At 36.4% G+C, this 25,137-nt stretch overlaps 1 protein-coding gene and 1 long non-coding RNA gene across 4 annotated transcripts in view; one reads left to right on the forward strand and one right to left on the reverse strand.

Annotated features, from left to right (window-relative positions):
- Positions 1 to 644: 644 nt before the first annotated feature.
- Positions 645 to 25,137, reverse strand: part of LOC105449576 (calcium/calmodulin-dependent protein kinase kinase 2) — a 66,194-nt gene continuing 41,701 nt past the window's right edge. For both annotated transcript variants that reach the window (XM_011688846.1, XM_011688847.1), the window contains 7 exons: positions 20,656 to 21,215; positions 19,791 to 20,218; positions 16,470 to 16,830; positions 15,437 to 15,633; positions 6,678 to 7,040; positions 3,901 to 4,097; positions 645 to 3,396 (listed from right to left, as the gene is read on the reverse strand). In XM_011688846.1, coding sequence (XP_011687148.1) covers positions 3,342 to 3,396; positions 3,901 to 4,097; positions 6,678 to 7,040; positions 15,437 to 15,633; positions 16,470 to 16,830; positions 19,791 to 20,218; positions 20,656 to 21,215 — 2,161 coding nt within the window. In that variant the 3' untranslated portion in view covers positions 645 to 3,341. The remainder of the gene's footprint in view (positions 3,397 to 3,900; positions 4,098 to 6,677; positions 7,041 to 15,436; positions 15,634 to 16,469; positions 16,831 to 19,790; positions 20,219 to 20,655; positions 21,216 to 25,137) is intronic.
- Positions 22,570 to 24,500, forward strand: LOC105449575. Of its 2 annotated transcripts, none has more exons than XR_974353.1 (3): positions 22,570 to 22,722; positions 23,104 to 23,253; positions 23,871 to 24,500. It is a non-coding gene; the product is annotated as an uncharacterized LOC105449575 (long non-coding RNA). The 2 variants fall into 2 exon arrangements; XR_974354.1 differs by lacking the exon at positions 22,570 to 22,722 and adding an exon at positions 22,779 to 22,814.

The raw sequence follows: 25,137 nt of genomic DNA on the forward strand, positions 1-25,137 counted from the left end.
CAAAATATGAATACAATATACGTACACCTTTACGTTTATATGTAATATCTATGCAACCTACGCGCCTTGGAAATAAGTGGATTGCAAAAGACACTTATAACAATGATAAGATCTCAGGCACACAAACGATTGCTCGTTACGTGATTATTTTGCAGCAGAAAATATGTCGATTTTCGATAGAATATTTTGTTGCATGAAGATAGATATACACATGAGAGATTATTTTGTCACGATGGTTTTAAAAACGCAACATATTCCATTTTCGCGAGAGCGCGGTATATAAAACATGCGTGTTTATACACGATATGCATAGAGTAGTGAAAGAATATCGATTTGAAAGGAATTATTATCGTACTGTGTAAAATAATCGCCGAATCAAATACATAATAGATTGTATCATAATCTTGTGTAAGAGGAAGAAGGAAAACAGAATCTTGTATGAGATTTAAAAATATACGAAATAATCACAAAATAAATATATAATATTTTACATATTATATATATTATTCATATATATTAAATAAATATATAATCTTTTATATATTATATATATTATTCATATATATAACATTATATATCTCATTAATCAATATTATACGATATAATATGATTATTTTTATAGTTTTTTTATCATTTTAAAAATATTTTAGAGGAGAGATGTGAGAGATAGATGGGATGGATACCATCAGAGATGATATTATAGTTCGTATAGAATTTGTGTTGAATTCTAGGGGTAATCGTTAAAATTCATTGCAATCTATTTAGACATTATAGGATTGTACTGGTCATCAGTATTCACTGTGCTTTTATAAAAGCTAAATTTCAGTTTTGCAGGTAGTAAAAATGTTTACAGGTGTATATTCTTTTACGTAATTTTGATAAGTATGTTAAATATTTATTTTTTAAACTTTTGTCTAGCTTAAATGCTTTGAATGTGACTTTTAAATAATGTAATTGAATTTAATGTGTGACATAATACGTGCATGAATCTGTGTATGACATAAAAGTTATGTACGACAAAGGATCAGAGACCACTTGCGAGCGTCGCGAGCGTCGCAACTCCCAAAAAGTTTCGTCATTCCTCGCACGCAATAAAGTTATGTTGGTGCAACAAAAAAATTATTTTAAAAAAATTATTTTTAAGCCAAAGAAATTATTTAAAAAAATTACTTTTTGCAAGTAAAAATATATTTTATAAAATGTTTATAAAACCTGTTTGTTTCATGGCACTTATTAGTATGTAAGATCTATAAAGGATCATTAATTTGTAATTTTTTATAAACGGAAAGTGTCTTTTATTACATTAATTGAGTATATGACCCTCCTATTTTACAAGCGCATTTTTTTTTCCCGTTTCAGTGAATTGTAAATTACTTTCGTTCTACATATTCGATACATTTCTGGAACTTATAAGATCTACTTAGGATTGGAACTCTATGGCTAACAAACTTATATGTCCGTAAGAATTATGTCGAAGTGTTAATTTCTACTGAATTATTTTAAGATAACAAAATGATATTCCACCATCTGTTTCTCTCCTCTATGTATTTAATTATTTTACGTATATAAAAAATATTTAAATTCCAGTAAGTTTTTAAGTTAACTATTTAAATTAACTATTTTACTTTAGAGAGATATTCTTTCGCTGCTCGTGTGTGTATGTAGTAAGTTAACTGCTGAGCGAGAAGGCCGCTCGTATGCAAGAGATCTTATGGATATCCTTGGGACGATCTTAATCTATTATCTATATCAATCCAGTTTAGAAGAAAGCCATATGATTCTTTAACCGGAAAAATATTATAAAAATGTTCTTCTTTTTCCTTTTTTATCATGTATTTATAAAATGTTACCCTTACGAATTTTCTGGTTGTAAACATACGTAGTCCGTTTCTATATGTTGTTTGAATCGTTATTAAATATTCTTTTTATAGTAAGCATGAATATTCTATCTTTCCATGTTATTTTATTTAAATTCTGAATAGAAATTTGATAAGCCAAACGAATATTTGTGAGATGTATGTTCACCTTGAATTTTATCAACATCGAGCATGGCAACTAGAAGAGCAAAAACGAGTTTCATGGAAAAAAAGGGAAAAAAGTTTTTCAATTCGTATGTTACTCCCGCTAGACTTTTGATATGACATTTTTATATTATGACGTACAAAAAAAAAACAGATCGTTTTTTCGATGGTTCTCTCTAACACTGGATTTGCGAAGTATATAAATTTTACTTTAAATTTTGAAGTTATTTACAAACGTGCGCGTCGGGCACGCATTTCTTACAATGTTAATAGAATAAAAACCTCCGGCGAGACATGTCTTAACTTCGGATCATTCTCCGCAAATATCTACTTTCGTTATCTTTTACATACGCGACTATAACGTTTATAAGTATTCGATCGCTTCATCAATCTTAATAAAATGGCGTAGCGATACGCGTGTTATTCTGTCGTTTTTCTCCATTATTGATACAAATTACTTTTAGAAATTACCTAATAAAAAGCAGAACGAAATAACATTTGGTCAATTATTTTATATTAAATGCTACCATGTTGTAGTCGTCAAATTTACCAAATTCTTCATTTCAACAGAAAATATTGGCAGTCAATAGTAAAGTAAATATAATAATTCTTCCATATTCTTTTAAGAAACGTCCTTCTTATTCTATTACGATTAAACAATAATAATAGCCAAAACTACAATCACTGAATATCATCGCATTACTCAGGTGGAACACAAAAGTTATATTAATATTATCATGAAGTCATATATGTATGATAAGGACGTGACGTTATTTTGACTTTATAATGACTTTATGTAATAATATCATTATATCTTCATTTGTCACTTATAAGTCTCAAATAATGTAAGAATTGTCATTACATTATGACATCATTTGCTTCTATGTTCTGCCTGGGCATAAATATAATGCGGAATGTTCAAACGCGACATTTACAAACGTTACATTTTTACTCATAAAAAATATTTCCTAGCAGAAACATTTTCAACAAAGTTCTCGATCCGCTTTATTTTTTCGTCAGCCTCGCCGGTTAGGATTTTTTTTTCGCGTATTCATAAATAACTCACGGAGCTCTTACCTGCAAAAACTGAAGGCAACGGCCCCGTGGTTCTGACGATACAAGCGACGAGAGTAAAATCGATAACGACGGTTCTCTGGAAGATTAAATTTTCGTTGGTTCGTTCGACGATTTCGCCTCTTAATGTCGCGGTCGCTCGCCGGATCGCGATCGATGATCAGTCCTGATTTATCTTCCGCAGGATATCCGATCAGATTGTTTTTCGATGGGGGATGTTTCGTGCTACTTCTATCGACAGCGACACTATCTCCTCTCAGTTTCCGTCACAGGCGATAAGGGATTTTCCAACGATAACTGTCTGCCAATATGCAAATGAAGGAGGAATTAATTAAAAAGGGAATTGATGAAAAATAAACTTGGGGATAATAATGCGGTATATGTATATAGTATTGCTTTTTAGTACCGATTGATTCATATCGCATCATGAGTAGCCACGCGTGATTTATTCTCTCGACGTACAAAGGTAAAAAATAAATTACACATTAATAAATTGCTCGCTTTTAATGTGAAGCATTGATACGTTTTGCAAATTCGGATGGAATATCTCGGATACGAGGAAAACATTTTATACATCTGTAGAAAAATCCTTCTAGATCGTTCGAAGAGAGAAACCTTTGTGTCGCGAATATTTGCATTCGCTTCGGCAAACGCTTGTTTCGGCAAACGAATGATTCAGCTAAATATAGAGCTCTATATTGTACACAACGGGTGCAAGGGAATTTAAAACGGTATTTGAAAAAAAATATGTACATAGAATGAGAGGAGTGCATTTTCCTCTTCCTGAACAGCGTAACATATTTACCTGCCGCTTGTATGCCAATCGTAGGAATCCGGCGCGGAATTGCTTCTCCCGGCCTCGTGAAAACGTTCCGCTTTCGCATCTCTCATCGTGTCGCTGCGCGGCGAGGGAGACACGCCGCCTTTTGGTCCTGTCGCCGACGATTCCGTGCCGGCGTCGTTGTCCGCTGTCCGTCCGAGCCGCTTAGGCAGAAATGGATTCTGGGGAGCAGAAATAGTTCGCGCGCTTATTTCCCAGTTTTTATGCCCCAGTAATCCCGTGGGACGAGATATCGAGTTTTCTCTCGCAAAGTTCAGCAAGCCTGTCCGCCATCGGCGATAAAAATGTAACTTTGTTTCAAGTGATCGCGGTCCTCCGTGCGCGAGTCTCGGATGTACATGAATGATAGAAGAAGGGAAAAGTGTCTTGACAGTTTGTGAAAAGTCGACGTCGTCGTCAATTTGAGTGTAAGAATATGGTTTCACGCTTGAGATCATCCTTTTAATTAATTGTGATTGTCCGTTTCTTTATTTGCCTTTTCTTTAATCAGCCTTTCCATTTGAATAATTTCTTTATTTGAACATTGAATTAACCTTTTTATTTCCATAACAAAACGTCGACGTGAATTCACATTGCTATTTTTTCCGTGGTTTTACTCGATTCTTGAGCTGTTAAAAATTTCAGAAAAAAATTAATGTTTAGACGTCTATGTTTATTTATAAAATAGCATTATAATAAAATATTTTTTTATTATTTTACATATCTTACAATTACAATCCGTTTCTTTATCTGCGTTTTCTTTCTTAAGAAAGGTTTGCGAAAAAAGGCTTGACTATTCTCACTGTCATGTTCTTCCGTAATTTCACTCGATTCTTGTACTGTTAGAAATTTTAGAAAAAAATTAGTGTTTGGACTTCTATATCATTTATAAAATATCATAATAAAATGTTATTATTTTATATATCTTGCAATATAAATTATATTCATATAGACGTACGTTTATCTTTGGATATAGTGTATACGAAACAGCTACTTTGGTTAACTTGGTGCTTTATGAGCATTATTTTTGCTCCGTCAGGATACATATTCAAGTTTATCGTTAGTGATTCGTGTGATTGAATTTCTGAATTATGTATGAAGTCGACTGGTACGTTTAATACGATCGGGCTGTCTAATCTATAGCTATCGGTATGTTCAACTTAGCTGTCCGTTGAACATCGGTCTGAGTTTCCTGATCCTAGGCATCGTAGAAAAAATTGACAAACATTTTCAGTGACACGTTTAATTCCATGACACAATTTGTACGAAGTAGGATATAAATGCGAAAACAATTCGAACTAAGAATACAACGTCGGCTTGGTTGTTGTATCTTAAAGAAGTTCACCTGTCGCGAGATCTTTAGCATCTCACGCGACGCTCAATAAAATATTTCCATTGGCGCTATAAAAGCATTATTAAAGCATCGTTGACGCCTAGATAAATTGCACAGTTTATCCAATGTAATACGACACGTTTAAACGCTCGCCCTTCGACATTTGTCGGTTGATCGCGCTTTCGGTAATTTCGATGTTATATTAGAGAGTTGTACGAGCGTAACAGTCGCGCGTAAATGTCACCGTCGGTTCTTCGCGTTTTGTAAGACCGAATGTACGCTACAACTGTACGACATTATTGACGTGCAACCGTTGAAAGTGTCGAAACCCGTCGTCGGTAATATTCACGCGGGCACGCGCCGTTATATGTCAAAGTCAAACACGTCAGAACGCACCGCTGCGACATTTCGCGAGAACGATCGTACGCGATCCAATTCTTCCGACACGTGTATTACCACTTCCGCTTCAGGACACACGCAAATCGTTTCGCGACGAAGTTGCGAGCAGTTGCTTTTTCATAGTATCATATTCGGCACTCCATAAACAGATTGCTTCCCGTATTCGAATGCTCGCGAAAGGATGTGTCTGCGATCATGCAGTTAATGAAAATTTCCACTACCGTGGAAGATGTCAGCAATGTATTAATATATATATGTAATTAATGTAATAATAATGTTACATTCGTATTCATCAAGGAAAAAGGAAGTATTTCGCATTTTTGAATGAAGAACAAATAAATTTATTCAGTATTCTGATTCATGATTGTTCGCGAAATTTAATCAAAAATATCGCGCGCCTGTGAAGAAAAAACGAAGAAGAAAAAATGCCGGATTTACGGACATTTTTGAATTCTACACTGAGAAAAAAAATTGAGTGTACAAACTAAATTTGTATAGTTATTTGATCCAACGGTTGATTCAACAATTCTTTAGTTGCACAAAGAAAGGTACAGTTCATTCGTGTCAACCATCAAAATTTTTAAATCAAGAATTAACTAAACCAACTCAATTAAATTATTTTGTTCAAAATACTAGTAGTATTTTTGTGTTTGCATGCTATTTAGTTATCTGGTAATATATTGTTCAAATTCCAAGTATCAAATTGACTAAACGATGCTGATGTGTGAAGATAATAAATAGTCTGTATTTTTAATCAAACGGTTGAGTTAAGTACAATAAATTTTTGTCGAAACAAGATAGTTTAAAAAAACTTATTTTTTTGTTTATAATAGTAACAAATTATTTTGTGTTATCATAGTAACGTTTAGTTGAACGTATATCGGACTAAATATTTTGGTAAGATGAGACGAATTATTTTTTAACAAATTTGTTTTCTTAGTGTACAATACATTTCCGATTTCTCTTGTCGCGCAATTTTCTAAGGTCGATTTCATAACGCCATCGTGTTAAATGTACGCTCTCGGCTCACCTGGAAGCTGTGCTGTTTCAGCATATTCTTGACGAGAAGCAGGGTGCCGAGTCTTATGACCTCCTCCTCGGTGACGGTGACCCGTAAGCGGCAGTTGTCGACCTCGGCCGGCAGTGGCTCGGTTGCGTTGTTGGTCAGCCACGGATGCTGCTTTACCTTCGGGAGTATGAGCCTGGTCTCCGGCGACTTATCCAGCATTCCCTCAATCAGATATCGCAATTCCGAGGACAGGCGATTGTCGGGGAACAGGAGCGGTTTCGAACGAACGATCTCTTGAATGGCTGTACTATCGGAAGCGCGCCAAGGAAGATCTCCGACCACGAGCGCGTATAGCGTTACTCCCATCGACCATATGTCGCAGGGCTGAAATTTGACATATTTTGGCCATCAGTCTTCAATTAGCTAAATTTAGTCGAATTGAATAATTGCTCGGTTTTTTGAAAGGCATTTGATATTTATTATTTAAAAGAAGCTTAAAGTATCTGTTAGATTATAAAGTATTCTGGTAACGACGTATTAGTGATTCAGTAACGACAAATAACGTTTTTCGTTTACTCCAGCAATAAATCGTGCGGAATCGATTTGACAGAGAAATCTGCCGGATTTATCAAACGACAAAATTAATCTCGTAACGGCATTCAATATACGAGTTTAGTTTGAAAGCGTATGCCAAAACGTGATCCTTTTGTGATATGTGATTTAATTCTCCTTATGTTTAAATAAGTGATTTTTTTATATCTATAATACAATAGCCAAATCGAAAATCGATAGGTCGTGAAAAGCGGAAAAAAAATGCGAAAATATCGCGAGGGCAATTCCACCAGGTCATTATAATAGCCGTTTACAACACTATACGCGGATTCGAATCTGTATAATGCGTGGGTCGATTTAACTCCCTCGATACGAAAAGCTCACATTGAGGTGAAGCATTGTATTGTTGTTTACCATCGCGATATTTCCTCGTTGTAATTTTGCGCTGAATAACACAGATTTTTTGGACGGTTTTTTTTTATATCCGGGAATAAAAAAATAAAGCTTTTTTTTTAAACGTAGCTATTAAACTATAGGAAAAATGATACGGAAGATTGTCGTTTCTTCTCTCTCACTTTGCTTTTAGAGGTAATATTTGATGATACTTTTTGTAAATAACTAAAATGAGCGTGATTATTTACTGAAAATTTATGAATCGAAAATCTGTACTAAGCTCGCAAATGGAATTGCTGAGTACTAAAACAACTGTTCAACAAAATTTAGCTTTTTTTATGTCACAAAAGAGAATTTAAAATTTCGTTTTAAATAATCTCTTTCTTAATTAAAAAAAGATATTAAAAAATTTGAATAAAAGATAGATTAAGAAATTAATTAAAAGATATCAATCTTAGGTTTTTACAGAAACACAAGTCGTTCTACAAGTGGAATAATATTCTTATTATCTTAATAAATAAGTTGTTTTTATTAACCCGTAAAGGACACCTCAGTGTGAATTCGCATCCACAAAATTTTCAACTGGTGGGCATTTGAGAACAGATGAATTTGACGATCTTCCCCCACTACGTAAATTATGTTTGTACTCTATTGTTTGAAGTAGAAAGGATTTTGCGCCTTAGTCATTACTTGAGGCACATTGAAAGTTCGTTTGGATGCGAAAAAACTCAAACTTTTTACTATCAAAAAAAAATTTATTTATATTTTATTCAATTAAAACTATTTTTTACTTAAAATATTCATTTCATTAACAAAATCCAGTGAGGTTTGTGTCATTTTATTTGAAACTAAAAAAATGGCAGTTATTTATTGAAAAAGCTTTTTTTCTAATTTTTCCAGAAATGATTTTACTTAACACGCAGTTTCGAAAACAATTACGTTTTTTTTTTTCAAAAATTTAATATTACCAATCGATTGATCAGAAAATTTTACATTGAAAAGCACACAAGTTTTGCTTTTAATTTTCAGAGGATATAAAACTTTAAAAACGCTTAGTGCGAATTCGCACTCAGGTGTTCTTTACGGATGTTCAAAAGAGATGTAGCCTTCACGGGTTAATTACGCTCCGCTAAAAAATTTGAACTGACGCGCTAGACTGAATTCGGATGGATAGACGCGCGAAGTTGGTCGCGATCACGTGACCGAATTTCGTAGGGTACTCGCCGCTCAGTTCACACGCGCGTCGCCATCGATGTAAAGATGAATTACGCGTCGTTCCGCGCTCTCGCGTTTGATTATCCGTCCCGGATGAATTTCGCGTACCAGTCAATATATCGAGTGCGTTAATCCACGGACGGACGATTGTCCCGATGCGTTGGATTCATCCGCGCGATCGTGCACCTCTCGATATTCGTGAATCGTGAAACGCGAGACGCGCGCGTACCATCGCGCGTCGGCGTCCGTGAGAGTGTTGTGTGTTTTTCATGTTTTCAAACGCGCGCGTACTCGGTGTCACTCCGCTCGTTCTGCGGATGTCGCGAGTGTCATTCAGCATTCGTAGCGTCGAGGAGCGTCGGGGGAAAAGAAGCCTGTGAGGAGCTGTCACGACGGATTAAGAGGAGAGACACGTACTCGAGTAGTGCCTGCGATAAACGGTCGCGTCGGCATGATCCGCGTTTGCCACCTTCTTCTTCTCTTTTTTTTATGAAACCTACCTACGTGGCACGAATCCCCGCGGCGTTCGTCATGATTGGGGATTTTCACGCCGAGAACGCGCCCGACCGGCGCGGCGTCGCGCGTGACGAAAAGTTGGGTTATGCTCCCGATGGATCCCGGATCCGTGAGCGATCGCGATTGCGTTTCTCGTATTGAATCGGCATCGATCACGCCCCACGTCGGAAATCGATCGAAAGTGCCTCGAGATAAATCTACGGGCGAGCGTTTCAGCGTGCCGATTAACGCGCGAGTGTAATGTGATCGAGTGGAGCGTTTGCATTGAGGTGCATCGAGGAGCATCGGGATGAATCGCGACCACTGAGATGTAAACATCACAACGGGCGAGTCAAATCAAGCGCTGGACCGGCTGGACACGGCGGCGATGTCCGGGAGACGTACGGTGAGTGCCTCGCTTGAATTTTTGAGTGCCTTATTTCTTGAATTTTTTTTGTGCCGCACGCGAAGCCGCGGAATTTGCTTGACGCAAAGAGAGAAGAGGAATATTTTCTCTTTTCGATTCAGAAACTTCTACAGTATAATCTGAATAATCTTCTGGTAGAAATAATAAAAGAAATTCTTCAAGTTGTCTGAGATTGTCAAGCAGGAGGGATTAAGACTGTAGGTAATAATATTTTCGAGATTATTTTTAGAATAAAAGGCAAAATAAATGTTTGTCATTTATAGCTTTGACGAGATGCACGATGAAATAATTGTTATTGTATTTCTAATGTAACGGAGTAATTTCAGTTCGCTTCTCGATATATTTTTTGCGTTTAACAAATTTTATTGAAATCAATATTTTTTTATCTTGAATAACCAAGAAATTCTTTACAAATTTTGATAATGCAGCTAATGACATTCGTTAGCGATCATTTGAGAATAGTAAAACACGGCCGATGTTGAAATATGATAATGTGGGATAAAATGCTCGATATTCGTACATCTCTTAAATGAGCGACAACCACAAGAAAATGTTAGCTAAAATACATCTCGATGCGCGGCTCATTTACCGTAAAACAGAATAGAATACAATGTGCTTTAACGCGCGGTGCAGTCGCGGAAGGACGCTTCATTTGCGGAAGTCGCGTCGCCGACGGCGAAAATCGCGAATTCTCCGCAACGACGTAATGTCGGCACATAATTAAAAGTGATTAATTAAACAACGTTTGCCGGCGAAACGCTGGAGCATCGTCGACGCAAACGAGCCGCGCGAACGGAGCAGCACGCGAACGATAATTATCTCTTTCCATTGTTTGGCTTACTAAGAAAACCTTCAAGGAAGTTTCTTCATGAGCGGGGTAATACGTTAGAATGGAGGAGTATCTGTATATATTCTCCCTTAAAAATTAGAATCTTTCATAATTTTTTTCACACGTATATCGATTTTTCACATAAATGACAATATATGTATTTCAGCTAGTTTTCCTCGATATTACTCTCTGTTTACATTGAGAGATATTGCTTGGTTTTTTTTTAAACAAAAATCTTTCCTGCACGCGTACCATCCGTAAATCTGTAAATGTCAAGCTTCTATGTTTATTAGATCCACAAAGGGAATATGTCTCGTATAAAAAGCTTACGGGAACCCGGTCTCTGTCTCACAAAGCTAAACCTAACGTCCGTGAACTCCACACTGTGACATTTAAAAAATACTCTCAGCCGGTTAAACGTAAATGACGCATCGATAATATCTATCTGATCTTTAAAGATTAACTGCCGTACTATTTTTTCCCCATCTACTTTAAATCACCGGCATACTGCCGTTCCGCAAATAGTTTTGTACTTTACGTTACACGTGGTTTTCGAAGGAAAAGCTTACGGAGTCGGATGCACGTGCGTAAACTATGCTGAGAAGGCACGGAATTCGTAATGTATCGCGCACGTTTATATTCCTTCAATTGAACAAACTCACTAACCGCCAAATTAGTTAAGCTTTTCCCGGAATTTCAGTAATGTGGAAACGCGTATAATGTGCACGGTAAACGAACGCGAGTTGATTTGTGGATATTGCGTGTTTTTATACCACTCTCTTTATCTTGCGACTTTTCGCAATTGAAATAGTCCTTCTGTATTGGGCTGAATGAATAAAATATATATTTTTGCATTGAGATAAAAATTCATAAGAGACGCGAAAGCTTTATAAATAATTATGACTCATGTTTAAACGTTTTTGCCTCATGTAAGATTTTTGTTAAAATTTAAACACATTATACTTAAGATTATCTGACTAATAAGATTTTCTTATCTATATTTACATCTCGAAAACTTGCCTCGCGTTATTAAATTTTCAATTTTTCTGAAAGTTGTAATTTTTCCTGTATAAAATGCTTTTTATCGTGATCCGTTCCATTAGCTGACGCTTTTTTAAATGAAATTGATTTACCGGTTTGATAGTGAATAGATTCGATACTCTATCGATCTCTACACTTTTCTCAAGAGTAAATATAAAATAAATTGAAAACGAATTTATTTTTAAGATAATAAAAAATTACGTTTAAATTACGATAAGGAAATATTTTGTATTGAACATATGTGAAATAAATTGAGGATTGAGATATTAGGAAGGATATTTTGCAAAAATAAATTGCTGATAAAAAGTAGTTAAAAACATTCTTTGTCAAGGGAAAAAAAGTAAAATCTAAAACATACATCAGTAAATACGAGTGGAAAAAAGAGAGTACTGTGCAACTGGCGATTAAAAAAGCAAATCCATACGTATATGTTGTGAAAATTTATTAAACTAAAATAATTTTGCGAGAATTAAAAAAAATATAAAAAAATAGTCGCGGAAAATTCAAAATATTTATTAAAAAATACGCATGAAAGATTATTGGAAAAAGTATTGCAAATGTCAAGTTTATTAGTTTGTTGTTTCAGTGAGTAAGTGAATATATGATATTAAACATGAATAAATTAAATGATTTATTAAAATATAAAAAAAATAAATATTAAGATAACAATATTATACCAAAATACTGTTTAAAGTAATATTACTTCACTTAATATTTTATGAAATAAAAGATTTTATTAATTATATAATTATAATTTCTGGATAGAATTAGCGTTTACTTCTAAAATTCTCATTAATTGATAAATTAGAACAAAAATAAATAAGAAATAATAGAGAAATTGCGAAATTCCACGGAACTAACACTTTAAGAAATTATACACATCCAGGTTCAATTAATTATGTTATGCGGAATAAAATTAATTGACATTTTGGGCCAACAGAAAAAGTACGTAGTCAATATTTAAATAATATGAAAGAAAATATTTTTATTAAATTTCTGAGTGCTCAGTGAAATATATTGGTTCAATTCTATCGTGATCTATCTTCCTATTTTTCTCGCATTTCCATTTGAATTCCACGAGATTTCGAGCGGCCTTATACGTTTTTATTTAGGGATCACGGGGGCAATTTCGTAGGTATTGCTGTGAAAACTTGCGATTTCCCGCGCTCGCGTTTTCACGTAAGTACGGCCTCGTCTCGTCAGGCTGGTAGCCATTTATTTTGCCACGGCGACTTGATTAAGCGTAATCGAGCGTGTGGTCTCGCGGGTCGTGAGTCTCTTATTATAGATATCGCCTTTCCTCGACGACGACGCAGCGGAAATTCAAGCGATCGGCCGTGGTATGTCGATAAGGTCACGCGATAACAGCTGTAGTCTCGGCTAAGTAATCTCGAAGATATATAGGGACAAAATTATAGCTATCGTGTTAAGCTATATTCCTCCGTTTCTTTCTCTTTCTCTCTTTTGCTTTCTCTTTCTCTCTCCCTCTCTCGAATGATTGAAAGCGTTATAACATTGATTGATCAGTGCTAATTTTATGTTGCCTACTAATCAGATAAGATTTGTATCATTTCTGCGACAAAGTTGCGATGCGACTTTTCCAACACGATTGAACATTTCGATTTATTTAGCATGCATGCTAATACTTCTTTGACGTGCGTGCAAGCATACCTATGTACTTGTTGGTGACTTATTGGTGAACAGGTTATTATAATTGGTGGGGGATAGAAGATACGAAAGATATAATTAGAAATGAGAGATACGAAAAGAAACCGGAGATGTATTAAAAAAACAGCAGAGGCGTTGAGAAAATCTTGATTATATTAGGATTATGAACGGCATGAGGGTTGGCACGATCTAGGTATAGTCTGAGGGATAACTGAACTATGACCTTTCCTGATAGTTCAAAATGCGCATCAAGGAGACAGCGAAAAATAATAGTTGGCACGGCTTTTTGTACAGTACGTTGCATGTAAAGCAAGAATTGAGACATCTTACATGTAAATCAAGGTTAATTCTATTAACTGTGACACAGCACGACAAGCATGATTTATCACTATGACATTACACATCACAAGAGAATTTAAAAATTTACAGATATCTATAAATATAAAAAGTTGCGAGGTCAATTGACGATAATTTAATATTGAAATAATGTATATTTATTACTTAATATTATTTGAGAATCTTCTAATATTCTAATATCTATTAATATTACATTTTTCTGTTACGCATTCATTGTGTAACATGATAGTTTAAACATGATCGTAGTTTAAAATTCGATCGCTTTGTTTCCAGAATTTTTTGTTGCAACCAATATTCACAGGAACACATTCGCGTAAATTGCATCCCATCATCGTGAAGCGCTGATTGAAGAAAACGAGAAAAACACAATGAAATATGTAACCGTTCAAGCCTGGCAATTACTATCTCCATGTTTTCTCGAATATATGTGTACTATACGTATTGCGAGCACATATTTTCATTCCCGTGAAACATCAATATCAGGTTTTTTTTCTCGAATAACAAAAAGCTGGCGTGCTGTAAAATTTTCCCTCAGAAATGATTCATTCGATCAAGAAGATCGTCGTTAAAACAAAGAGGGCTGTACTTCGAAAGCAAAATTTTGAATAAAAGTCTTTTTTTTTTTGTAACGTTAAATATATATCTCGGTATAGTCTGTCGTTTTACCGATTAGAGCACTCTTGCGAAATACAAAAACCGTCCCGCTTGTGACATGCGAAATTTTCTAAAATTCAAAATTAGCCCGCAACGTCGGGTTTTTTTTTTCCCCGGGCTTAGAGCTTGCAACGCGCGGCAACCTAATGAACTCGACGCAGCTGGGGCAGGCAAATTGCCTCGCCGCTGCATCGGCCACTTTGTTGCGCCTTTCTTTGTCGGTTCGTCACATTGCATTACCGCGCTCAGTTCGTACGGAGACTATTCGGGACGCGGGCGACGCGAGGCACGCCACGTGAGTTTAACTTTAATTGAAGCGCATTCAATCAGTCGACCAACGCCTGAGAGCGACGCGGCCGGAAAATCTCTTTTTTTGCTATAATCACGAACATTTATGCGCCGCGCCGAGGGGTCCTCGGGTCTGGAGCCTCTCTCCCGATGCATGTAGGTCAATCCGCACGTGTCGACTCTGCGGTTTGAGAGGTCACTGCTTGCGGGTGGAAGTGACGTGTAATAGCCGACCGATTTATCGACTTTTAATCCCGCGGAACGAGATCGGCCGCTTGGATGTACGCTGTGTACATGCGTTATTTGTTGTCTGATCTTGTTTCACTGCGACTCCAACGCTGCCGCTGCCGTCGTGAATATTGCGGATGTATATCGCGAGTGCGTATCGGATTCCGCGAATGGATAAGCGCGACAGAAACGTGTGTTCGGCGCTTCAGAAAAATCCGGTTTCAATAAGCGAAATAATGGAGAAGAAAGAGGTGATAGATTGGCACGGTACGCGAATTATATGATCGAGAAAATAGGTCACACATTGAAAAAGAAATTAGGATTCTGCAGGTAATAGGATTCATTTTTCTACGCATGTCAGAAGTGACAATTTTTGAGTTATCTGCAGCATATTTCGTATAACAGTTTTCTAATTAATAATATTAATTTCTAATTGGGCTAACGGCAACGATAACTTATAGCAGCAATCTATTTCATAAATAAGTATTTATATGCTGACAGGTTTATTTCTAAACTGTAGGAATATATTAATTATATTCTGCTTCTGATCTGGATTCTCCTTTGTGTTCAGACACTGAACATCAATCGTACATTATAGAGCGAGAATGGCATAATGCTGTGGAATGTACTTACCGGTCCCAAGTACTGCGCGTTAGCAACGGTTGTTTCGGGCGCGGCGAAGGCTGGTGTACCAGCCTGTCCCGTCAATAATTCCCCGGATTCTCTTAATTCCGTGCTGACGCCTAAGTCAGCGATTTTTATCCTGTCGTCCCTGTCCACCAGTAGATTGCTCGGCTTTATGTCACGGTGCACTATTTTTTGGTAATGCACTGCGAAAACAACAGCAAATATTATGTAATGTTATTTTTTAACGATCGATCGCGCGATCTTTATTACAATTAAATTCTAAAGATCTGAATATTGCATTGAGGATGCTTGCAGTTGTACGGAGTATTTTCTCGAGTCGAAGATCGTTTACGTAACTAATGAATTCATCTCACTTATCCCTTCCCTCGCGGAATCAGACCGGTGTTACAAGTTTTAAGTCGATTATTATCTAAGCAGCTTGATGTTTTATTGAATAGTATCTGACGCGACCACACCACACTCTCATGTAAAGTATACTAACGCGGTTAATGCGGGTTTACGTAATGTATGTGCCTCTTTCGTCATTGATCCGCGATGAGCATTATGATCTATAATAGGCACTAGATACATTACGCAAATCCGCCTGTCGAGGGGATTTGCATTCTATTATTTAATGCATACGTGATAAACATGATGTATGCCAAACGTGGACATATCATATACATATATGATTAAAACGCGAATCCTCTAAATTTTGAAAATTCTTTCAGCGGGAGAATTAAAAACGGGATTGAAAAGAGAACGAATTTTAAATCTCAATAACTAATTCAATTTGTGATAACATGACTGAAATCAATTTTCAAAACGTTGCACGCGTTTACTAGCTTCAATATATAGGATTTAATTTTAATTAATAATAATTTATAATATTTTAATTAGTAGTAATTTAATGATTTGAATTTTAATTAGTAATAATTTAATCATTTGATGAATAATTTAGAATTAGTTTTATGGAATTTTTTTTGCAAAAAACTTCTGAGTTTTTAAGAAGATGTTTACAGAATATGTAGCGACTTACAATATTCGACTCCCAAGACAACATCGCGGAAGTAACGCCTGGCCGTTGCCTCATTCAGAGGTTTGTCGGTGGGTATAAGGAGGATTTCACCCCTGTGGACTAGTTCGAAGACCAGATAGAGGTTGTCTTTGTCCGGATGGTCGAGCACCTCGACAAGTTTCACGACGTTTGGGTGATCGAGTTTCTTCAGGATGGCGATCTCCCTGTAAACTTTCGCCAAGGGATCGGCGCCCGCTCTGCGCGGTGGTATCCTTCCAAATATCCCCGTTTTTTTCATTAATTTCCTCTTGCTCACTATCTTCATGGCGTAATGCGTGCCGTCCTCCTCGTTGAAAACCTTCTTCACGACACCGAAAGAGCCCTGTTCAAGTGCAAAGTGATGCATAAGTGAAGGTGCGAGAAAGCACAGCGCGTCCCTGCTCTCAGACGCTTGAAATTTTTAGGGGGATTTTGCGTGGAATTCTCGACTACTACTATTTAAATTTCGAATATAACCTTTAACTCTTTCGACATTCTTGACAAATGTATTATTGAATTCTTCTGAGAAAATCACGTCGCCAACGTCAATATTAATTCTATTTATGCTATATAAATAATTGTAATAAATTTCAAGTCGATATTCGATAAAAATATCAAATTATTGAAGCATCTTAATAAAATAACAATTTTTCTTAATATTCTATATTTTATTTTTTTTCCAACAAAGAATATTTTTAGAGAGTATTTTCTCTCTTCTGCAATTTTTTTTGACGCGGACGAAGTTTCAAGTGGGGTAGTCTCGACATTGATACGAAAAATATTGTTAAATAATACTTTGGGATGAACACATTTTATATAAAGAGGAAATTACGGAGGATTTTATCGATAATCTCATGACTGTGTTCGCATCCTTTTACCTTAACCTTGCAACCCTTTTTGTGGTTCAGCTACGCTGTTATCATAATGCGCTTTATATCACCGTGGCGACTAGGTCGAAGGTCGTCGGCGATGCTATCGGGAGTGGAAGCATAATTTTATAGTTCACGGTATGGTCACCTTTGAACACGTCCGGTCGTGGTCATTATTTCGTTATAAATATATAAGCGACGAGAGCAAAATTTAAAAACATATCTATAAAACGCATATCTTAATCTCACATCTAATAATGAATATAACTTTCCAAGGTTGACTCTATGTGCCTTGAAAATTATACTGTTTGACAAGGAACTTGGAAAAAGTAACTTTTTTTTTATGACTAGAATATTGCCACATTATTTATATCACCTACATAGTTATGGTATCAATCGGTATCACTTGCATGACGTAAATTAATTCATCGTACAGGAATAGCTCTTGACGCAATATAATCCGTACAATATTATCTGTTTTTTTTTCTTATCTCGACAAGATCTTTACCTACTTTATAATTATGCAGCGAGGAAGGATCGATGTAACGACATTGCCGAGAGGACAGATCAATATGTATTGTACTGTTTATGAATGCATGACGATGGAGCGCGATTGCGCGATTTTGAACATTGAGTATTACGAGGTTGAAGCAATTAATTCGTCGGCATCAAACTCTATTTCGATCGATGGCCCTTACCTCGACGAGGAATTCAATCTCGAGTTCGAATGCATTTTAAACGATACGATAAGGGAAGAGAGATTAAATCATGTACCTTGCGAATTTGTCTCTTTCTCTCTTTTTCTATCTGCCGCTCATCGAAGATAATCTCACGCGTGAAATGACATTTGCCCTTGTTCATAAAAATTATTATATTTTTTCTCTTTTTTTCCTTGTTCTCTCATTTTCTCGTTTCTCTCTCTCTCTCTCTCTCTCTCTACCTCTATCTCTCTCCCTCTCTCTCGCTCCTTCTCTTCCCTTCCGGGGAAACGATTTGTGGAATTCCCGACGCGAACCTCAAGATCGTGCGCTGCAAACTTCTTCTCGCAGTTGGAAGCTTCGCGCTTTTCACTCAGTTATGGCAAAGTGCGAAGTTATTGCAGCGGTTGTCTTGTTTTCTTTCTCGCATTTATTTTGAATCCAATCCACTATACTGGATGCGTATAAGCACCGAGCTCCACATTCCCATTTTCGCACGGATATTTGTGTGCGCTTTCATTTGAGGGGAATGTTCGAGTGCGTCGTTTACATCAAACGGAATTTGCTGTTTTTCTAGAAGCGACTTTTAACCTTTCTGTTCTGTTCCACGTGAAGTTAATTCCGTGTTATTTTCTTCTGTGTTCCAATTTTCGTGCGAAGACAATTAAATTAAGCGTTTTTTATTTATTATTTTCCGAATCCTCTTTAATTAATTGAAAGATTAACGGAAAAGAAGTCGAGCCAGAGAGAAGGAAGGTAAATATGTATATTCCGACGGAAGGAATTCAACTCATTAGATAAGAGCCACACGGCAAACAATTCTCGAGAAAACGCGTCGGCAAATTAATGTGCCGGTAGAGAGGAAAAAAAAGTGGAATTTATTTATCTCGCAAATACGTCGTTTTAATGATCGAACGAATAAATGCGCATGAAGATGATGATTTTAATATTTTCTGCGTCGTTCGCAAACTTCCGTTCCTGCGGGCAATATTGCGTTATCGGGTGCGATATAACGTAATTATCGGTAATAATCCGTAACTGCGCGGCTGTTAATTACTTCTTAACAAGTACGAAGGATGGGCAAGAGGGGAAATTGCTGAAAATGATGACTCACGGCACGAGTTATTGGTTATCGAGGAACCGCCCGTGCTCAATATCGATAATCATATCATTCTCCCGTTTGTTACGTGAGCGCCGCGAAATGGTTTCGCTCTTCAATGAGAGGAATGCGATACGTTGATCCTCTTATCGACGAATACAGCTTGATTGTTAAAATGCCGCGGACATAATTGAAAAGGCATTAGACTGTCGCAATATACGCAAACCGTTTGGTGGATGGTCGATAATTTCGGCATGAGATATTTGTGATATTTTCTATTTACAATTAGAGCAGATCAAAGAGATACGATTTCTGTAGTAATTAATCGCTACTCGCTATGAAGTTTCTAATGATCATGAAATTTTCGCACTTTCTCGTAACTCGGACATTGAAAAATCAATTCATTATATTTAATAAATTGTAAATAAATTGTACAAGTATTTCATATTGTTTTTTTTTTTCATACGGATTTGGCAACTTTGAAATTGATTTCCTCCTAACAAAGACATCTATTTGATTTTTAATGTAGATTTTCATGAAAGCGGTTAATTGTAAGAAATATAATATATTTTTCGGGACGCAAATATATAAATTTGATTTTTAAATGAAATTGATTTTAGTGAAATTTTGATCTTACCTTTCCGATCTCGTTCAGCACTTTGTATTGATTCAATTGCTGTTGACTGTCATGCTGGCTATCGACGGAGCATTCCCTGTTGAGCGCTCTGATGCGTTTCCTGGGCGATCTATGAGGGCTGGCGTGAGGGTAGCGAGAATGAACGGATTTGTAGGTGACGTCAGCTTTCTCGAACAGTCGCTGACTCGGTCCTGCTTCGTCGGGCAAGGATAATTTTCTCAAATCTACAGTCCGATTACTATCCGAGGCAATAATAGTTTCCACGTTCTTGTGCACATTCTTACAATTCGAGTCGCCGCTACTAGAATGATCGGTGACAGTGTCGACTCGTTGAATCGCGCCTGCCTCGCCCGATGGTGCATTTTTGTCGCTGTCGCGTGGAAGGTAAATATTGGGGTTCTTGAAGATAGACGTCACTTGCATATCGCCTAAGAAGATATTGAAAACAGTGAAAATTCTGGCAAATCAATTTTGAAGAACATACACTTTATGCCGTCATTTTTTTATCTTACCATCGAGTAACCGTTCCATTAAGTAACAAAATTGAGAGGGACGAAAAACACGATTTATAAGAATAAGATTATACTATGTAACAAGTAATCTGTTTTTTTTTAAATAAAAGTAATGTATATGAAATTATATATAAGAAAAAAAAAATTTTTGTTGCGTCGATTTTGTTGGGGTGATTTTCTGCGTTAGAGAGTTTTGTCAAATTAATTTGTCTATGATATTTATCGGGATGACTTTGTAATTTTCCGTTCTACATTTTCAAGAATTTCATTCTATTTAATTTAAAAATCCATGATCCGTTAGAACAGTATCATTCCAGGTGCTGGATCGTGACGACGACGTATAGTTTACTTACTGAGACGCGTCGTCAGTCCCTCGCTGATCTCCTGGGTCTCGAAGCTCTTCTGCCGGGGTAGAGTTTTCTCTCTGACGACCTCCTTCGCCTCATCAACGTCAGGCATGTTGAGGTCGGAGCCCGACACCTTTCTGTGTATATCCGTCGTCGGCATTCTCTCCTTCGCTGTATCCGCGGACGGCTCAATGTTCTCCTCTTTTCTACCAGCAAGATCCTCAATCAAGGCTCCGAGCGTTATCGATTTCGATTTGTATTTCTCCTTCTGCTCTTGCGTGTCGCCGCCGCCGCTCGTCGCGGAATTTCTTCTGTTGTCCTCCAGACTGTCACGCCGACTCACGTAGCCGCTACTCTGCCTTCGGAGAACATCAGTGGTAGCCTGTGTCACAGTCTTCAGCGTACCCTCTCCTTCTTCAAGGTATAATGCGCTATCTTTGCGTACTTCTTGGATGTACTCGGGACTCGACAGTACTTTCGACGGACCCGGCGCATCCGACGGTAATTGTTCAGCGTCTTTCTTCGAAGTGGGTGAATTTGTGGGAGAGCTATCGACCGCAGAACCTCTGAAAGAAAGAGAAAAGCGAGTTTTTTCATCTGTGCACTTTTTCAATTAGACGATCGTAAAAGTATTTAGAGAAAAACGTTCATTCTCTTGTAACATTTTTTTTTTGCATCATCGCTATTTCTTGTCGACGGGAATTGTATCTTTGCAACAGAGCAGATTGATCATGACGTAACTTTTTTTTCTACCGTAAAATATTGTATTATTAATAGTGCAGCGCATGGACGTTTCGCGATGATAATTTTACGACAAGTAAAATTACCTTAAACTTCCGGTTATACCATATGTCATACACCATTTATAAAATTCATAAGGTTTTTTTTTATCAAAGCGTTATCCCCCGTTATTACTGCGCCGTCGTTTAAAAGTGCAGAGCTGCAGCTCGATAACAAAATGTCAGACAGCCAACGCGCAGTAGTGGATTATCGAGATAATCGCTACGATACTTGACGCCATAAAATAATCACGGAACGGGAGAAAGAGCGTCACCGACACGCGATTAAATTCTTTTAAATGGCCACGAATATATAAATAAAACTTTGACAATGCGAATGAAGTCTCACATGTGACCTGGTAAATGAACAGCTCATTTATTGGCTTGGATTACGCTGATAACGAGGCACGTCGAAATGCCGATAAATTAAACTCTAAAATGTCTAAAGTCTAAAGTCGGGAATAGATAACGATTCTGGTGTCCTTTAAACGACATTACTTTAAACGATCTTGCGTCTTTGCATTTAACATGCTCTTAACGTCGCTCTTATTGATCGTGTCAATGAAGAGTATTACAATTGTAAAATAGATTTCACTTTTGTATCTTTTTACAGAATAATTATTTGTATTTTTTCGAATATCTTTTATTAGTTTCAAACAAGATATTAAATAGATATAAGGATCACTATATACATATATGAATCAGAATAATTTTTTTGAGGCTTATTACCAATAAGGCAGCATTGAAAAATAATCATTAAAAAACTAAAAATGCAAGTTTATGTAGTAATGTTACTAATATTATTAGAAAATTGTGTTACTAATACTATTAGAAAATTTTCTTTAACAAATCCGAGTTTAATTAAGCTACTTACATCTTGCTTTTCTTGCTTTTCTTTCTCATCATCACGAATTGCCTTATTCACGGAACAAAGCACTGTGACACGTATCACTTCGAATAGGTCTTGGATTATGCTTGTTAAGCTTCTCGATCAACTTTAGGAACTACATGACAGATAACAGAGTACCTGTTCCCCCAATAATATTTATTTATTTGTACGTGCGTATTTAATAATACAGTCATCGAACATTTAATAATACAGTTATCGAACCTCGATAACTCGCGCGAATCTCTGTGGAAGAGAAAATATCTTCGAGTTATAGAGTTTTCGACTTATCGAAATTCGAGTGAAAAAGCTGCAACTTCGAATTACAGAGACAGCGACAATAGAAGTTTGACACATAGGGGTGAACTTCAACTTGTAGAGGTCTGGCTTTAAATTCGAGTTGCAGAGGTAAAATAATACATCTAAATCCGACAAATAATTCAAGATTTTATTTCGATTTATAGAAGTTTTCGAGAGTTGTAGAGGTTCGAGTTATCGAAGTACGACTGTATTTATATTAATATTCGTGTCGTATAGAAACGGATGTGGCATTATAATAATTATTGTCGAAACGATTTGCAGTAAATGTAAAACGTTCGTCAATTTCGTCCAATGTCAAATAAAGTTATATAAAGCTCTTAAATTAAGCCAACAGCTGTGCGAACTGTGTGGCAACTAAGATAATAATTTAACATTAAATTGATTCTGAGGAGTCGAGCGGTAACATCCTCATTAAATTCCGAGTTGTACGGAGTCGCGTATAAATACGTGCTCATTCACACTTCACAGCAGAGAGGAGCAATCTGCAATTGAAATTTGTCGGCGATGCGGTCACATGTCGAAACGTGGAAATACGAAATTTAAATAACAAATCGATTCCGTGGCGCTCACTGCTTGCCCCGAGATAAAATGGAGCAGAAGATAAAATCGTCGACACGTGTAAGATGAGCTCATGTTCCTTTCAATACAATAGGCGACTAGGTTTCACCTCCGTTCGCGTCGTATGTGACAATGTACAAGATCGGGAATATCTTTTGCATTACACACGAAATGAGGCAAAGTTAAGACGTGATTAAATGAAACATTTTAATTCCTTTTGATGGATCTTGCGTGATATCATGATTAATAAATTAGATTAAAAATTAAGAAACTTAGCAGGTTAATTTGACGAAGGAAGAATATATTATCATATCAACGTAGGACCTTTGAAGAGCGTTTGGTCTACGAAAATTAAATTTACGACCTTCGAAACTTTTGCACACGAACAATTAGACAATAATGAAAAATGTACACGTCTTTATTTATTAATTATACACTCACATCTGATATAATATTTAACGTTAACTATTACTTCAACAAGAGTCGCGTGACTATTACTTGGTAAAGATTAAATCTTTCATTTGCGTGACGGTGCAACTTGTCAGAACTTCATTCTGCCTCTCTTAGAGAAGCGTGTACTGTTCTTCCACGTCTACATCATAAGCATTTTTGTGGGCGTAAAAGTCGACAGTCAAAACATCGATAATATGCGGTAGTCCATTTTTCATCCTTCGTAGATGATGGAATAATGGAAGGAGCAACGTTATACTTCACGGCACGCGAGGCGCCGCGCCGCGCCGCTTGCTACCCACGATGATGTGCCCAGGGAGTGCGATTCGATACGAAGCCGGTGCACTCGGTATGTGGATCAATTGTACGGTCCAAACTAGGCCAATGAATGCAATGGCGAGATGCAAGATTCACCATTCGCCGCCGCATGGACAAAGTGGCATCAAACTCAAAACGATCCCCCGACGCGAAGGGGTTGTGAGCGATGGCGCCGTCTAATTGTAAGATGTGAGCGAACTAGAAACTCTAACACTCTAATAAGAATCGCGATATTGCATTTCTCAACTCTATCAATCTCTGAATCTATGTTGATAGAGTTACGTATTTACAATAGAAGTTATATGGGAGTGATATATATTTTTAACTTACACATAAATATTACACTTTTGGAAAATACATAGAATTAAAATTCCTAAAAATGAAAAGAACAATTTAATGAAGAAGATTAGTTAATAAAAAGTTATTATTAGACTGTTTGCGTGAATATTTTAGTAAGTAAACGGAAAAGGCATTTTTTAACCATCAATAATTAAATGTATATTAATAATTAAATATATCTAGAGAATTTCACTTTTCTATATATTTTGTTTTCTATAAAAGTAAATATAGTACCGCGAAATGATGTTGCGCCTTCCAATTATTCCATCATCTACGAAGGATGAAAAATGGATACTATCGCATATTACAATGTTCATGACTTATTATTATCTTTATTCTCTTACAATTAGATTTATTTGTAGTTTTCTTTATATTTCTACTAGTATAAGTAAGACCTCAGGGAAAATATAAGACGATTAATTCATCGTAATTATAGCCATTTGCTCGTAAAATCAAATCCCGTGTGCTGAAGCGTCCTTCAACAATTTGCTTACACAAGCGCATAGGGAATAGTTGCGCGCATCATCGCTTACAAATGCGTCGAATAAGGCGAGGTAGTTCAGCGCAAACCTATCAAACTATTCCCGTATAATTTGCGCAAACTGCATACTGGATTCAGGATTGCATACAGTAATTTCTAGTACTCCTTTAATTATAACTTTGATGTTTCAATATCTATTATCCTGGCATAACAAAACGTGGCTTTAATTATCGTAATTTACTATTAGGAAATAAATAAATTGCTAGCAATCTTAAATCAAATGCGAGCAATTTTAAAGTTTAATATTAAAGTAAAATTAAATGATTGTTAGTATTAAAATTAATAATTTTAATTAC

This window comes from Wasmannia auropunctata, unplaced genomic scaffold, assembly GCF_000956235.1.
Source record: "Wasmannia auropunctata unplaced genomic scaffold, wasmannia.A_1.0 LD336074.1, whole genome shotgun sequence".
Lineage (NCBI taxonomy): Eukaryota > Metazoa > Arthropoda > Insecta > Hymenoptera > Formicidae > Wasmannia > Wasmannia auropunctata.